At 48.3% G+C, this 15433-nt stretch overlaps 1 protein-coding gene across 2 annotated transcripts; it reads right to left on the bottom strand.

Moving 5' to 3' along the window:
• Positions 1–1720: 1720 nt before the first annotated feature.
• Positions 1721–14523, bottom strand: LOC112051769 (potassium voltage-gated channel protein eag). 2 transcript variants are annotated; one of them, XR_008251556.1, is made up of 10 exons: positions 11972–14523; positions 11399–11519; positions 11217–11329; positions 10411–10542; positions 8775–9704; positions 8252–8451; positions 7861–8113; positions 6902–7797; positions 2277–4690; positions 1721–2239 (listed from the first exon to the last, which is right to left on the bottom strand). XR_008251556.1 is itself a non-coding variant. In XM_052886103.1 (9 exons), exons 1-9 carry the CDS (start codon positions 12048–12050, stop codon positions 4424–4426), a joined length of 2991 nt encoding a protein of 996 aa, XP_052742063.1. In that variant the 5' UTR covers positions 12051–14523; the 3' UTR covers positions 1721–4423. The 2 variants fall into 2 exon arrangements, 1 of the variants encoding a protein (XP_052742063.1); XM_052886103.1 differs by having other exon boundaries at positions 1721–4690.
• Positions 14524–15433: the final 910 nt, after the last annotated feature.

The following is a 15433-nucleotide window of genomic DNA, read 5'->3' on the forward strand; positions in this document are numbered from 1 at the left end:
CGTCTTGTTAGCCCTATATCATTTGAAGTGGAAGATAAGGATGGGGTATTGTTAGGGAAGTACCATGTCAGTGGGTTGACGCCTTATCTCTCTGAGGGACAACTCCTCTCAAAGCGTAAAAAGGTAGATCTGCCAAGTCACTCCCGAGGCGTATTCGTGACTTGGAGGGGGAGACTATAGCGCCTGTATTAAGTTATACTCGGTTACTATCGTAAACCCGAGCGGCCTCTCCGATCGGCGGGCGAGCGTCTCTATCTTCATGTCGACGCCCGCCGCCCGCCGCCTCTACCCTTCAGTGCGTTCCGAACCATCGAGCTATGCGTACGCGCGGTTATGCTTGCTCCCTTACGTACTCAGGGAAGTCCGTAGCGTTTGTTTCTCGCATATCTTTACCTCTGTTGTAAATGTTCGGTTTTATATGTTCAATATTGTGTAATAGTGGGTTTTATTTGACATTAAACGTCTGTTGTTTCAAAGAACTGATTTTCTTTGTTTAAAACCCGCCATAAGAATAAAGTTAGATAGAATCTCTATGTAATCACCTAAATTAGCAGTATTTTTAGTTAGATTTGATCAATGTTAGTAGTTTCAATATGTAGTTAGAATGTTGTACTTAAATATATATATATATAGAGTTAATCATCAATATTAGTAGTATTATTAGTTGTAAGCAATGTCAGTAGTGTTGTCTCCTTTGTTATCGTATTGTACTGTAAATAATATATAGTATAAGAATGTAATGATATAAGCATTAGTAAGTAGTATAAGTAGTAAGTTATGTAAATAGTAGTTGTCGATACTTACCAGAAAATTGTCAAAGTAGTACATGCACTATCGTTCATTATGGCGGAGGAGGACAAAGGGGAAAAAAAAAAAAAAAAAAAAAAACAAATAAATAAATAAAGAGAAAATACTAAGAGACAAGAAATAATTGCAATAGAAAGAGACAAGAAAAATAGAAATATACAGTCCAGACCTAGAAAAGAAGTCATATTACAGGAAAAAAAAAAAAAAACCCTGTTCTCCTCCCGCTCCCGCGAATTAAGTTGTCGCTTCACGGTGGAGTGGCGCGCACTAATCAGCGCATAATTTATTGATAAAGTTTTTAATCAATAAAGTTGAATCTCTCATAGATCCAAGAATGTTACATTATAATAGTAACAGCATGCGTAGTTTTATTATTAAAAAAAAAAAAAAAAAAACAAATTATGAAATTCAAACAAGCGTGTTCTGAGAGCGCGATTATACATAACTTTCAATGCTTAACCATATTCAAAGACTCTTTTCGCTTCAGGTGACTTCGATATTTTTTCGATACTAAGTCGAAGTACCCCAAAAGTCGGAAATTATGAAATTCAAACTAGAGTGTTCGGAGAGCGCGATTATACGTAACTTTCAATGCTTAACCATATTCAAAGACTCTTTTCGCTTCAGGTGAGTTCGATATTTTTTCGATACTAAGTCGAAGTACCCCATATTGTTGGCGTGTTGATACTCGTAAGTCGTATTGCCATTTTGAATTATTAGAATGGCATCACACAGCTAACTATGCTATTCTAATTTCGGAGCTCTTTCGGCTTTTAACCTTTATGAAAAGACGCGAGCCTTTACAAAAAGCTAGTCTAATCTTAGGGCTCAAAGTCCTGAAAACCGAAAAAACCGTAACATCCTACGTACATTGCAAGTTAAATAAAAGCTTTTAATAAATAAAACAACGAAATATTTTCATATCATTATAATTCTCATTATAAAGACAGTAGGTAGTAGGTAGCGGCTTAGCTTGGTAGCGGCTTGCGCAGTTCGCCATGTGCGGCGCGCGTGCGGCAGAGTGTGGCGCGCGTGCGGCAGGGTGCGGCGCGCGTGCGGCAGGGTGCGGCGCGCTTGCGGCTCGTTGCAGCGCACGTGCGGCTCGGTGCGGCGCGCGCGTGTTGGCGGTGCTTTTGCAGTCAACTATACTCATGACATGACATGACACGACTCTAAGGTTTGTGTACGAACGAAGTAAGGTCGAGGATGTCTAGTGTGGATAGCGTGTGCTGTGTGTGTGTTTTGTCAGTACGACATAATATATTTAATGCAAACATTATGTGAAACGGATCGAGTTGTGTTGACGCATCCGCATCCGCACCGCTCACTGCGCCGAACCACCAGTAGTTCACAATTGCCTATTTCGCCAACTTTTTTTTAAGATCACTGGAAAATATGAAAATGTGTCAATTTAAAATACCTATACCTATACCTACGAGTACCTGGAGGATTTGTAAAACAGAATGTACCTACGAGTACCTGGAGGATTTTAAAAAAGCAATCAATTACCACTTGCAGAAGTTGTATCCCGGCGAACACTGTTTTGTCTTATTATGGAAAAAGGGTCAAAATTTAGGGTTGGGGTTATTTTTCAAATGCAACTGAATATGTCACGAGAAATTTATGTCGAGTGAGATTTTGTAAAAAAAATAATGCCGCTGCAGTAATCTATACTAATATTATAAAGCTGAAGAGTTTGTTTGATTGAACGCGCTAATCTCAGGAACTACTGGTCCGATTTGAAAAATTCTTACAGTGTTAGATAGCCCATTTATCGAGGAAGGCTATAAGCTATATTATCTCCATATTCCTACGGGAACGAGAACCACGCGGGTGAAACCGCGCGGCGTCAGCTAGTTTACTATGAATAACAAATTGGTTTTCTTCAAACATCACAAAAAATTAATTTAATTGAAATATTTTTTATTTGAAAAGAAATGAAATATTTTTCTCAAACATGCTTGGAATCTTATCAAAGGTTAAATTTAAATTTCAAACTGGCTTGCACATAGAAAGCTGTTTAGTGAAAAAAAAATACTTTGGTGCGTAAAAAACTATTGTCATTAGTTGTTCGTCAACTTCGTCATTGGTTTTACAATAGTACACGTACAATGAACGACAGCACCCACTTCCCATCAAAACTTTGAAATTCGGAATCACGCCGAAGACACTAGTATACAACAAACTTCAACCTCGTTACAATTATCTCAAATCCACATTACATTTCAAGAATTGTACATTCAATAATTGGATTTTCAAATAAAAGTTCTGAATTGTACTACTTGGTTTAATTTCCGCGCAATATTTGAGAAAAGTACTATACAAGCCTTGGCCGCAAGGCATTAATGGACTTACGTACGTGTGCCTCGACTTCGCCTCGGCCCACATTCACACGTTCGTCCATCAATGCCTTTCTTGCCGGCCGCTGCAGCAATGTACTATAAATAGCAAATCGCAAGTGTGGAACTGTAAGACTCATTGGCATATATTATACATAATATATATCTACTTATAACTCTCGAATCTTCTAGTGGGGTAAATATTTGATCAAAAATATACTGTTTTGCCGTCTATGGCCACTTAGGACACGTTATAAACAAATGTCTGTTGAAAAAAAGTTGACGAAAAGGGGCACTCGTGAACTAAGGAACTGAATTATTAGAATTTATTATAAAACATTAACAAGGAAACAGATAGGTGACATAACAGTGATCGCGACGTTGTCGCAGCGAAACTTCGCCGTGCTCGCATCGCATCGCCGCTCATCGCGCCGTCGCTCGTCGCGCGCACTGCCCGGCGCGACCGCGACGCGACCGTCGGCGGAGTTCGCACAGAGCGCCGGCGCCCTAGGGCTCGCATGCCTCGCCGAGATATGTAGCACGACCGAGTGTCACTATACATAGGTATAACTATACTGAAATAAACTTTTTATACAATAACAAGGCATTTCTGATCTCTCCAAATATGTATAACAACTCTCTCCAAATATACACGATCGCTCAGTAGATACTTTTAAATATACTCAGTTCAGATTTTATAAATAAGTCAGGTGTCGCACGCGCACTGCGCCACTGCCGCAGAGAGCCGACAGTGACCGCGCTGCGTTCGAAGTGCGGTCGACGTGCGGTCGGCGAGCGGTCGGGAGAGGGCATCGCATTCCGGACGTGGATAGTGTTTATAAGTGTATACGGTGTATTTAAATACAATATTATATTTTTACAAACTCTTAAATCGAACCTTTCATGTACCTATATGTATCATCATAATATTAGTATTGCTATACAACAGTGCTGTAGGCGCCGGGACGCGCGGGACGCGCGGGGCGGGGCGCTGCCTCGCTCCCGGCGTGCGGCAGTATTCAAACCTTATTATTATGTAATAAAAAGCAGAATAAAGCATCTCAAAAACGGACTACCGTAAGCGACAAATCGCCAGTCGTCGGCCGCGCCCCGCGCGCCGCGTGGCGCCATATCTCTTACACCTAGGATAAGTACACAACAAAAGAAACGGGAGAAACGTCCGGCGGCCGGCGCACTCACGCGGCTCCGGCTCGGAGCCGCCGGTCGCGCGGCCGCGGCGGGCGGGCGGGCTACTGGGCGCCGCCCGCCGCCGCACGCTACACGAAGTCGCGCCGCCGCGCCGCCGCCTCGCCGGGCGACTCGCCGGGCGTGGGCGGCGTGGGCGCCTGCGGGGCGGCGCCCTTGCTGCGCGCCTTGCTCCGCCGCTTCCTGGCGAGCGCGCCGCCGTCGGCCCGCTCCAGGCGGTCGGGGCGCTCGGCGCGCTCGGCGCGCTCGTGGCGCTCGCTCGCGTCGGGCGCGGCATCGGGCGGGTCGGCGCCGAGGCGCGCGGCTAGGATGGTCAGCAGCTCCTCGACGCGGCCCATCTGAGGACGGAAATGCGGCACAATAGCAGTCGGCACATAGAAATAACAATTAAATCGCATACACATAATCCCGGATGGTCTCCTTCCCGGAGGACGCATAATGGCGGTTGCAGGTGCATCCCAGTAGTACCCCATACCTAAAGTTCTATAGAACTGTTGGGATATTTACTATGTTTAAAATTTATATCCTAGTAGTTCTATATAGTACTATAGTATAGTTTTTGCTCTTGACTTTACAAAGCATATAAGTTAAAAACTTAATATTTTAATTGATATTTTATTTTGTTTAACAAAAATGTCCTGGTGACGACTGAAGTTCAATCATCAAAAAAATCTTTGTCGTTTGTTTTAATCTCATTAAAATTCATAAATTACAAAAAAAAATATTTGAGATCCTCTACATAAGTTCTCTCATTTGATGTGTCACATGATGCAGTTGGAACTTTTTTTTCGTGTTTTACATCTTGCATCCCAAAAGTGACCTCATATTCAAAAATTTTATATTTCTGAGGTTTTCCGAAAATCTTCAAGTAGAAAGCTAATTTCAGTATTTTTATTTTATTTTAGGTTTGGTACTTTCGGAGAAAAGGGGGGAATGGTCTATTTTCTTGAATAACTTGGAAACTATTTATTTCAAAATTCCAAAAAATATCAGTCTCACACGATGCAGTTTAAAATTTTTTTTTTTAATTTTTAAAATCCTCTTAACCTTTCATTTGATGTGTCGCATAATGCAGTTTGAATACAAATATTTTTGTATTTTCCATCTTGCCCCCCAAAAGTGACCTTCATATTGAAAAATTTTAGAGTTTCAAAATTTTCCAGAAATCTTCAAGTAAAAAGCTTATTTCTGTATTTTCAAAATTTTAGATTCAGTAGTTTCGGAGAAAAAAGGTATGGTCAATTGTCGTCTATTTGTTTAAATAACTTGAAAGGTAATTTTTCATAAATTCCAAAAAAAAAATTTAAATTCTTTTTACAAGACCTTTCATTTAATGTATCACACAATGAAGTTTGTAAAAGTTTTTTTTTTCAACTTTCCATCTTACCCCCTATAAGTCCCCCTATATTCTTTAGCCATTCGCGATACACCCCTATTTAGGTCACACCAATTGATACGTGTACCAAATTTCAACTGGATTGGTACATTCGGAGAAAACAGACATAGATTAAAATGTGTGCGAGAGTATAAGGGTTCCGTTTTTGTACTATGTACGTTCGGAACCCTAAAAAAATTAAAAAATTTAGTTTTTGAAATATTATTTTTATTTCTATGTGTTATAATAATTTTTATTCTTAGTTTCTTTTCCTTTTCTGTTTTTTTTCTTGGGTTTGTTTTTTGTTTAATTTGTTAAACTAATAATAATTAAAATAAGCATGTTGTGACTACCTATAGTTAGATTTACAATTATACATCTATTATTTTAGTTCTTGTATTTTGTTTCTTGTTGTTTGTGTATATGTATTGGTATTTAATTGTAATCTGTTAGTGTCCAAATAAAAATAAATAAAAAATAAAAAATCGATTGCATGGTATTATGAGGGGATTACTAGTAGTCTAAATAATTGCCAATGTCACAAAATTCAATTGAAACAGTATATCGTCATCATCATCATCAGCCGACGGACGTCCACTGCTGGACATAGGCCTCTTGCATAGACTTCCAAACAAAACGGTCTCGAGCCGCCAGCATCCAGCTGCTCCCTGCAACCCGCTTCTGCTGCTGGGTGGACCGACCGAGACCGAGGACACCGCCTACAAACTGATCAGAAGGTAGCACACATTTTTAGTTTAGGCTAATTTTTGAGTTGGAAGTCGGTTGAATTTTTTTTATTAAAATTTTTCGAACTATGTGGCCTGCCCATTGCCACTTCACCTTCGCGACTCGCTGAGCTATGTCAGTGACTTTGGGTCTCTTGCGGATCGCCTCATTTCTGATTCGATCACGCAGAGAAACCCCAAGGTGGATCTACGCGGCAGAAAACAATGCAGATTACTGTTGATAAAAGTAGTTTTCATTAGATCTTTAGCCAAATTTTCAACAGGCTTTTGAGTAGTGGTGTATAACTGTTACAATATTGTAATATTGTAATAGGAGTTCGAGGCATGTATGGCTTTTGAGATATCCTCATACAATACCTCTACCTCCTCGTCGAAATGTGTCGAGATCGTCGCAGGTATAGGTATACCTACACGGGCTTTTGAGGTACCTTTTGCTGAAGGCGTTGCACCTCGTTGCGCACGTCCCGGCGCAGCTCGGCCAGCGCGGCGTCGTGCGACGCGGGCGCGGGGGCGGGCGCGGCGGCGGGCGCGAGGGTGGCGACGGGCGCAGGCGCGGGTGCGGGAGCCGGCGCGGGCGCCGGGGCGGGAGCCGGCGCGGGCGCGGGGGCGGGCGCGGGCGCGGGCGCAGCGGCCGGCGGTGAAGGCTTGCGCTCGTCGGCCTCTTCGTCGATGGGCTCGCGGCGCGCGGCGGCGCCCAGCACGCTGCCGGCGCGGCCGCGGCCGAAGGCGAGCGGCGCGGCGGGCGGCGCGGGGCGGTCGCGCGCGCTGAGCGAGCGCGTGAAGGCGGCGCGCGGCGCGTCGGGCGCGTCGAGCGAGCCGCCGGCCAGCAGGCGGCCCCACTTGCCGCGCGCCGCGCCGCCGCTGCCCGCGCGGCTGTCGGAGCCGCTGGTGGTGCCGCTGGCGCGCGCGTCGTCGTCGTCGGGCGCGGGCGCGGCGTGCAGCGCGGCGGCGAGCGCGGCGGGCGGCGCGGCGCGCGGCGGCGCGGCGGCCACGCTACGCTCTCGGCGGAAGCGCGAGAAGATCTTGCGCACGAGGTGGTCCTGCGCCTGCTCCAGCTGCGGCTCGCGCTTGCGGCGCTCCATGAGCTCGCGCTCGCGCCGCACGTCGGCCACCTTGCGGAAGATGAGGCGGTGGCGCAGGTTGTAGGTGAGCGTGAGGTTGCGCGCGAAGCTGTTGGCGAAGGCCTGGTAGAAGTCCAGCACCTCCAGCAGGCGGTCGCGCTTGATGGTGTGCAGGTCGCAGTAGGTGAGCGCGCGCACGTTGGCGGCCGACTGCCCCACGGCGCTGTCCTTCCAGAACGAGTCGCCGAACACGTCGCCCTTGCCTGCGCAGAGAGCGGGCGTGAGACGCGGCGGACGCGCGCGCGCGCGGCGCGGGCTGCACTCACCCAGGATGGCCACCACCTCGTCGTCCTGGATGACCTCGAGGCTGCCGGTGACGATGAAGCACAGCGAGTCGATGGACTCGCCCGTGTGGTACAGCAGGTCACCGGGCGCCGAGTGCGACATGTGGAAGTGCATGGCGAGCGCGCGCAGGCAGCCGTCGGACGCCAGGCGGAAGGCGGGGTGCTCGTTGAACACCTTGCGGTTGAGGTGCACGCAGATGTCCGCCTTCATGTCCTTGGGGCAGTAGTTCAGCACCTGCAAGGCGGGCGCGGGCGGTGAGTGGCGCGGCCGGCGGGCGCGCGGGCGCGGCCGGCGGGCGCGCGGGCGCGGCCGGCGGTGAGTGGCGCGGCCGGCGGGCGCGCGGGCGTGAGTGGCGCGGCCGGCGGCGCGCACCTTGTCCGTGTCCAGGCCCTTGGTCATGGCCCAGGTGGAGACGACATAGTCCATGACGCGCTCGCTCAGCGCCTTGGGCACCTCGTGCAGCTTCATGAACTCGCGCACGTTGTTGAGCATGTCGTGGTACTTGGCCGTGGCCGACGTCATCTGCTGGATGATGGTGGTGACGTGGCCGAAGATGGTCGCGTACAGCAGCGCTGCGAAAACAAAGCTATCGCGTCAGAGCGCGCGCGGCCGCCGCGCGGCTCGAGAGCGGCTCGAGCCGCGCGGCGGCGTACGTCGCGCCCGCCGCGGCGCCGCTCGCGGGCGCTGGCAGCGCGGCGGGCGCGCGCTGTATCTCCCGTCACCGCGACGCTGCGTGGGCCTGCACGGGGGGCGGGGAGGGGGCGGCAACTCATACGAAGACTCAACGGAAGCGCAACAAGCGAGGGAGGGGGAGGGGGGAGGCGCGGCGCCCGACGCAGAGCGCTGCGCGGGCGCCGCGCGCGTGCACCGGCTAATAAGAGAAGAGGTCCGGCACCTGCCACGATCATCATGCAGATGGTGAAGATCTTCTCGTTATCGGTCTCGGCGGCGACGTTGCCGAAGCCCACGGAGGTCATGCAGGTCATGGTGAAGTACAGCGCCGTGACGTACATGGTCTTGCGCGACGGGCCGTTGACCAGCTCGGGCCCGTCCGACTCGTTGGACCACACGTAGGCGTAGGGGCTCTGCGTGACGTTGGCCAGCTTCCACAGCCAGGAGTACTGCAGGCCCGAGTCGGCGTCGGAGCGGCCGATGCTGTACCACACGCACGCCAGCCAGTGCGCCACCAGCATGTAGAAGCACAGCAGCAGGATGAGCATGGCGGCGCCGTACTCCAGGTAGCGGTCCAGCTTGCGCACCACGCGGCCCAGCCGCAGCAGCCGCACCACCTTGAGCGCGGAGAACAGGCTGCCGATGCCGTCCTCGTCGTGGTCGAAGGCGTTGAAAACGTCGTACGGCAGGCACGACAGCAGGTCGATGAGGAACCACGACTTGAAGTAGTTCTTGCGGATGACGTGCGGGTCGCTCACCACCTCGCCGCCCGCGCCCACGAACGTGGTGTGGAAGTTGAGCACGATGTCGATGAAGAACACCACGTCCACGATGGAGTCGATGACGAGGAGCGACACGTCCTCGCTGGTCTTGTTCTTGAAGGCCACGTTGTAGGGCACCATGATGGCCGTGTAGAAGGTGAGGCACAGGATGATCCAGTCCCAGATGGCCTTGAACGCGCAGTAGTGCAGCAGGATGTGCGGCGGCGTCTTGGGCGCCTCCTGGCGGTACTGCGGCAGCACGTCGCCCGACAGCGACAGCACGTGCGCGAGCTGGCTCGTGCGGGCCGGCTCCTTCAGCGCCGGCAGCGCCGACACCAGCACGGAGCGCGAGCGCGTCACGCTGCGCGCCAGCTTGGCGAACTTGCTGAGCCCTGCGCAGACAGAGTGTGAGCGCGCGCTGTACCGTACGCGCAGAGTGTGAGAGCGGGGGTGAGCGTGCGCTGTACCGTACGCGCAGACAGTGTGAGAGCGGGGGTGAGCGTGCGCTGTACCGTACGCGCAGACAGTGTGAGAGCGGGGGTGAGCGTGCGCTGTACCGTACGCGCAGAGTGTGAGAGCGGGTGTGAGCGCGCGCTGTACCGTACGCGCAGAGTGTGAGAGCGGGTGTGAGCGCGCGCTGTACCGTACGCGCAGAGTGTGAGAGCGGGTGTGGGGCGTGCGCTGTACCGTACGCGCAGAGTGTGAGAGCGGGTGTGAGCGTGCGCTTTACCGTACGCGCACAGTGTGAGAGCGGGTGTGAGCGCGCGCTGTACCGTACGCGCAGAGTGTGAGAGCGGGTGTGGGGCGTGCGCTGTACCGTACGCGCAGAGTGTGAGAGCGGGTGTGAGCGTGCGCTTTACCGTACGCGCACAGTGTGAGAGCGGGTGTGAGCGCGCGCTGTACCGTACGCGCAGAGTGTGAGAGCGGGTGTGAGCGCGCGCTGTACCGTACGCGCAGAGTGTGAGAGCGGGTGTGAGCGCGCGCTGTACCGTACGCGCAGAGTGTGAGAGCGGGTGTGAGCGCGCGCTGTACCGTACGCGCAGAGTGTGAGAGCGGGTGTGGGGCGCGCGCTGTGCGCACTACCGCGGCAGTACTCGCCTCCCTTGGGGTCGTCGGCGTCGATGGGCTGCTTGAGCGCCGTGATGTCGCGGAAGGTGAGCAGGAACAGCACCACCAGCTCGCGCTCGTTGCGGATGGGCGCCACGTGCACCAGCAGCCACAGCGGCGTGCCTGCGCAGCACCGGCGGCGTCAGTGTCGCTGACTGCTACACGCAGTAGCTGGTGCGGATGCCACACGTCGGAACAACAGCTTTACGTATGAAATGAATCACTACGGCAACTATCTGATGTCCAAATGGCGCAGTGGGTAGAGTCCCTGACTCCTACATCAAAGGTCATGGGTTCGATCCCCACATCTGGAAAATATGCTTTACAACAACAACCTAACCTACAGACGACCTAAAGACAACTTTTTTATACTAGAGATAGGGCTATAGCGCATCAAATCTGAGATGGAAAAATGTGTATAATTGTCTTAATTTCATTTAGTCGCTTATTAAACAACGAAAGTTACTTAAACAAATAATACCTAAATATAAGGTCGAGTAATGTGTTTAGTATATGTAAACACTATATAAACATAAATATATAATGGAATTAAACACAAACTTGTGCATGTGTGCGCTCAGTGGAGTCGCTCAAGTCGGATCACTCGTGGCGGTGATTTTGTAGGCACGTAACCTATCTTTAGTATAAAATATCATAAGACTGGTACAGTTTTTATAATTTGTTGCGCATTGTCTGTTTCCGTTATTATTTTAACTTTAAATAGAAATCAAATAAATGTCAAAAGACAGGAATGCCTGCAGCCGGGCGGAGGGCGGAGGGCGGAGGGCGACACGTACGGTTCTTCTTGTAGAGCAGGATCTCGAACTGGTCGGCCAGGTGGTGGTCCAGCGCGCGGTCCACCCGCTCCACCGCCTCCTTCTCCGTCAGCTCGCCGAACATCCACGAGCACCTGCGCAGAGCTGACGTCAGCGCGCGCGGTCCGCGGCGGCGCCGGCCGCGCGACACCCGCGACACCTACCGGCACGACTTCTGCATCACCTCGGCGCGGTTGTAGCCGCTCATCTTGCAGAACGTCTCGTTGCAGTACACGATGGGGTAGTCCACGATCTGCGCGTTGGCGAGCAGGAAGCTGCTGTCTGCTGCAACAAGCGCTCGTGTGGGTGCGCGCGGCGGCGCCGACGGAGCCCCGCCCGGAGCCGCGGGCCCCGTCGGCGACACCGGCAGTCGGCCGGCCGACCTACGATCGCTGCAGAGCGATCAGAGTGCGTCCACCCGCTGTAGGCGCAGCGCCGGCGCTCGCTCGGTGGAGACGAGACATCTGTCGCTCGAGAAGACTTTCAATGGCCGCGGCTTTGAGACGAAGGCGAAAGTCGTAATGCGGTTACGCAACCTATTGCATGATCGATAAAACAGGTGACAAAAAAAAATACTCTAATGGTTTGTTCTCAAAACGTTTCTTCGAGGACGTCACCGGTCCGATTGTGTTTTGTCGTGTTGTTGGCGCTGGTTGCAGCCTACAGCGGGACGCGACTGTCGGGAGGGTGGAGTGGGGGGGGGTGTGGGGGCAGAGCTAGGCTAGGCTGGCACGCACGCTGCGACGAGGAGCGGCGGATGATGTTCTCCAGGAAGGTGTTCTGCGGGGCCACGAGCCCCCGCCGCCCGCCCGGCATGCCGCCCGCCGCTCGCCGCCCGCGCGCCCGCCGCCCGCCGCCGCCTGCGACACATAAGTACTGTACTGACTATGTATGTGATGTACAGTATACTGTATAGACACGTATTAAGTAGGACTGTTTGATGCTGAGATCGCATCAAATATCTATCTTATTTACTAACTAGCAGACGCCCGCGACTTCGTCCGCCCTTAGACCCAGATGTAAAAAAGATTTTTAGATGTAAAAATGGAGTAACTTCTCCCGTTTTTCTACCGTTTCGCTTCACTGCTCTGCTCCTATTGAGCGTGATGAAAAGTATACTATAACCTGCCCAGGAGTATGAAGAATAATTGTAGACGGACAGACAGGCAGACGAAAATTTTACTGATTGCATTTTTGGCATCAGTATCGACCACTAATCACGCCCTGAGTTATTTTGGAAATATATTTCATGTACAGAATTGACCTCTCTATAGATTTTATTTTATGTATAGATAGATTAGTATTGACGGATAGCTATCAGCAGCCGAACAAAGGTCCCGTCACGCTCAAGGTCGTACTGTAGGTTTACAATCAATTTACATACCTACACTTGCCTACACACCCTTCGTAATTCGTTTACCTGTAATCGTAAGAAAGGTCATAAGTATTATGTCAATATATAAATATGTACGAGTAAGTACCTACCTAATCCAAGCCAGGTTCGGGTAAGTACTTGTACCTACTCACTCGTAAGAGTTCTGTGGTCACTGCTCCGGGTTACAAGGCCTAGTTAAAAACTTTATGTATATCTTACCTATAAGTCACAGTTTTACCTATAAGTCACAGTCAAGTCACTGACATAGCTCAGCGAGTCGCGAAGCTGAAGTGGCAATGGGCGGGCCACGTAGTTCGGAGAGCCGATGGACGTTGGGGTCCCAAGGTGCTGGAATGGCGACCCCGCACCGGAAAGCGCAGTGTTAGGCGACCCCCCACTAGGTGGACCGAGGATATCAAGCGGGTTGCAGGGAGCCACTGGATGCTGGCGGCTCGAGACCGTTGTGCTTGGAGGTCCATGCAAGAGGCCTATGTCCAGCAGTGGACGTCTATCGGCTGATAAGGTAAGGTAAGGTAAGTCACAGTTATTAACGAAATCAACCATTTTTCACCGATTACTCATTAATTTATCACCAATAATTTTGAATCTAAGTCAAAACGTAGTAAAAAAGTATTCCTTTCGGTTACATGACTCATAGCAACTTTTAGCGAGATATTTCTTGAAAATACCTACAAATATTGATTTATTTAATAAAAAGCTACATTACAAGCCAGAGGCGGATTTACCAGTAAGCTGAGTAGGCTGGAGCCTAGGGCGGCAAATTAAAACTAAAACATTTTGAATACATAGAAAAACTGACTATTGAAAATTTAACTAATATTCTAGTGGGTACGTAGTGTAGGCACATATGTACCTACAGGGTGTCCCGTAATTAATGGATAATACGCAAATGGTAGATACACTACCTAATTATCTAAAACTAATTTGATTAGTTATATAGTTAGTATATATATACAACATTTTTAGTACCTACATTTTTCATTTCTGTATCGTTCTGAAAAGTGGGCCCGATTTTAGACATCTCCTTTACATACTTAGGTACGTAATACGTTTACAAAATATAGTAAAGTTTCATGTTTTTATTAACATGAAAAAATTTTAATAAAAAAAATTCAACCGACTTCCAACTCTAAAATTAACCTAAACTAAAAAGCAAAAAATAACATCTTACCTATGTGCTACCTTCTGATCAGTTTGAAGGCGGTGCCAAGCCAGTGATGTTTTAATTCAAGCCATTTAAATTACACAATTTCTGTGGTTCTTTCAGAAACGGCTTTCATTAAAACATGACACTGGATTGGCACCGCCTTCAAACTGATCAGAAGGTAGCACATAGGTAACATGTTATTTTTTGCTTTTTAGTTTAGGTTAATTTTTGAGTTGGAAGTCGGTTGAATTTTTTTTATTAAAATTTTTATTTTTTAATTTTTAGTGTTAGCACACCTAACTGAGTGTGAACAAAAATTAATGAGCAATTAGTTGAAACGTTATTTTCTTATGATAAGTACCTAAGTCCTACAATCCCAATTTTAAAAATACTACCTTAACTCATGTACAAAATTTCACTCCCCCTTTATCCACACGTAATAGGAATATTCAGAAAAACGTGAAAGGTGACTGTCCTCTGTCTTCATCACCAGACCCCCTATGCAGTCACAATCCATATGGGTGGAAAGTTCTCATCAATATAAAATTTATTAAGTCCAAACACAAGGTAGCTACTGTGAACCGTCGAGGAGTTCCCTTAACTATTCTTCGTCTTCATCACCAGACCTCTAATACAGTCACAACCCATCTAGGTGGAAAGTTCTCATCAATACAAATTTATCAAGTCCAAACACAAGGTAGCTACTGTGAACCGTCGAGGAGTTCTCTTCACTGTCCTTTGTCTTCATCATCAGACCCTTAATACAGTCACAACCCATCTAGGTGGAAAGTTTTCATCAATACAAATAAATCAAGCCCAAACAAAAGGTACCTGCTGTAAATCGTTGACGAGTTCCATCGTCTGTGTATCAGCTCCATCATCAGACCAACTCCAGACCTTCATAAAATTGTAGTGGTTCAAAATACCTTATGGAAACACTAACAAACGCACTAGCCGTCCCTACAATTTTTGAAAGTTCCTCTCGATTTCTCCAGGATGCCATCATCAGATCCTGACATGAAAAAAATGGGACCACCCTGGAATCAAACCCTTCAAAACAAAAAAAGAATTTTCAAAATCGGTCCACAAATGACGGAATTATCGCTGGACATACATAAAAAAAAAAAAAAAAAAAACATACATACAGCCGAACGTAGAACCTCCTCCTTTTTGGAAGTCGGTTAAAAATAATTAAGAATAGTATATTATATGTACCTACTATATGTGTTTCTATTAATTGTAAGTAGGGAGTACCTATATATATAGATATGTAACGAATTCAAATATTGTTATGTGTTATAATGTAGAAGCTATACGACAGTCTTTGTTGATGAGTACTGTTTACCAACAAAGAAATTAAAAATTAAGGTAGAAAAAGCATGTATTATTGTGTATTACATATCTTATTTATTTTAAACTATGTATGGTTTGCTTATAAAATGTTACATAAAATATTTGAACCCTATCTAATTGTTCTAAGCTTATAAATCAATTTTATTATCATTCACTTAAGAACAAGTTAATTGTAATTATTATTAGGTGTGAAGTGACTAGTGATTTATACCCTCGTTTTTAGTTTGTTTGTTAGTAAACAGAACTCGCTCACCGAGAAAGGCTGCAGTAGGTAGACGGTAGACGGTAGACGTATTACAACCT

The sequence above is a fragment of the Bicyclus anynana genome, chromosome 16, assembly GCF_947172395.1.
Source record: "Bicyclus anynana chromosome 16, ilBicAnyn1.1, whole genome shotgun sequence".
Taxonomy (NCBI): domain Eukaryota; kingdom Metazoa; phylum Arthropoda; class Insecta; order Lepidoptera; family Nymphalidae; genus Bicyclus; species Bicyclus anynana.

Excerpts from the sequence above, each read along its gene's own strand:
- LOC112051769 (XM_052886103.1), bottom strand. The coding sequence starts at position 12,050 with ATGCCGGGCGGGCGGCGGGGGCTCGTGGCCCCGCAGAACACCTTCCTG. Across the intron at positions 11,520-11,971 it reads CCGCCGCTCCTCGTCGCAGC|CAGACAGCAGCTTCCTGCTC; the intron begins GTGCGTGCCAGC and ends CGCTTGTTGCAG. Across the intron at positions 10,543-11,216 it reads CCTGCTCTACAAGAAGAACC|GCACGCCGCTGTGGCTGCTG; the intron begins GTACGTGTCGCC and ends GGTGCTGCGCAG.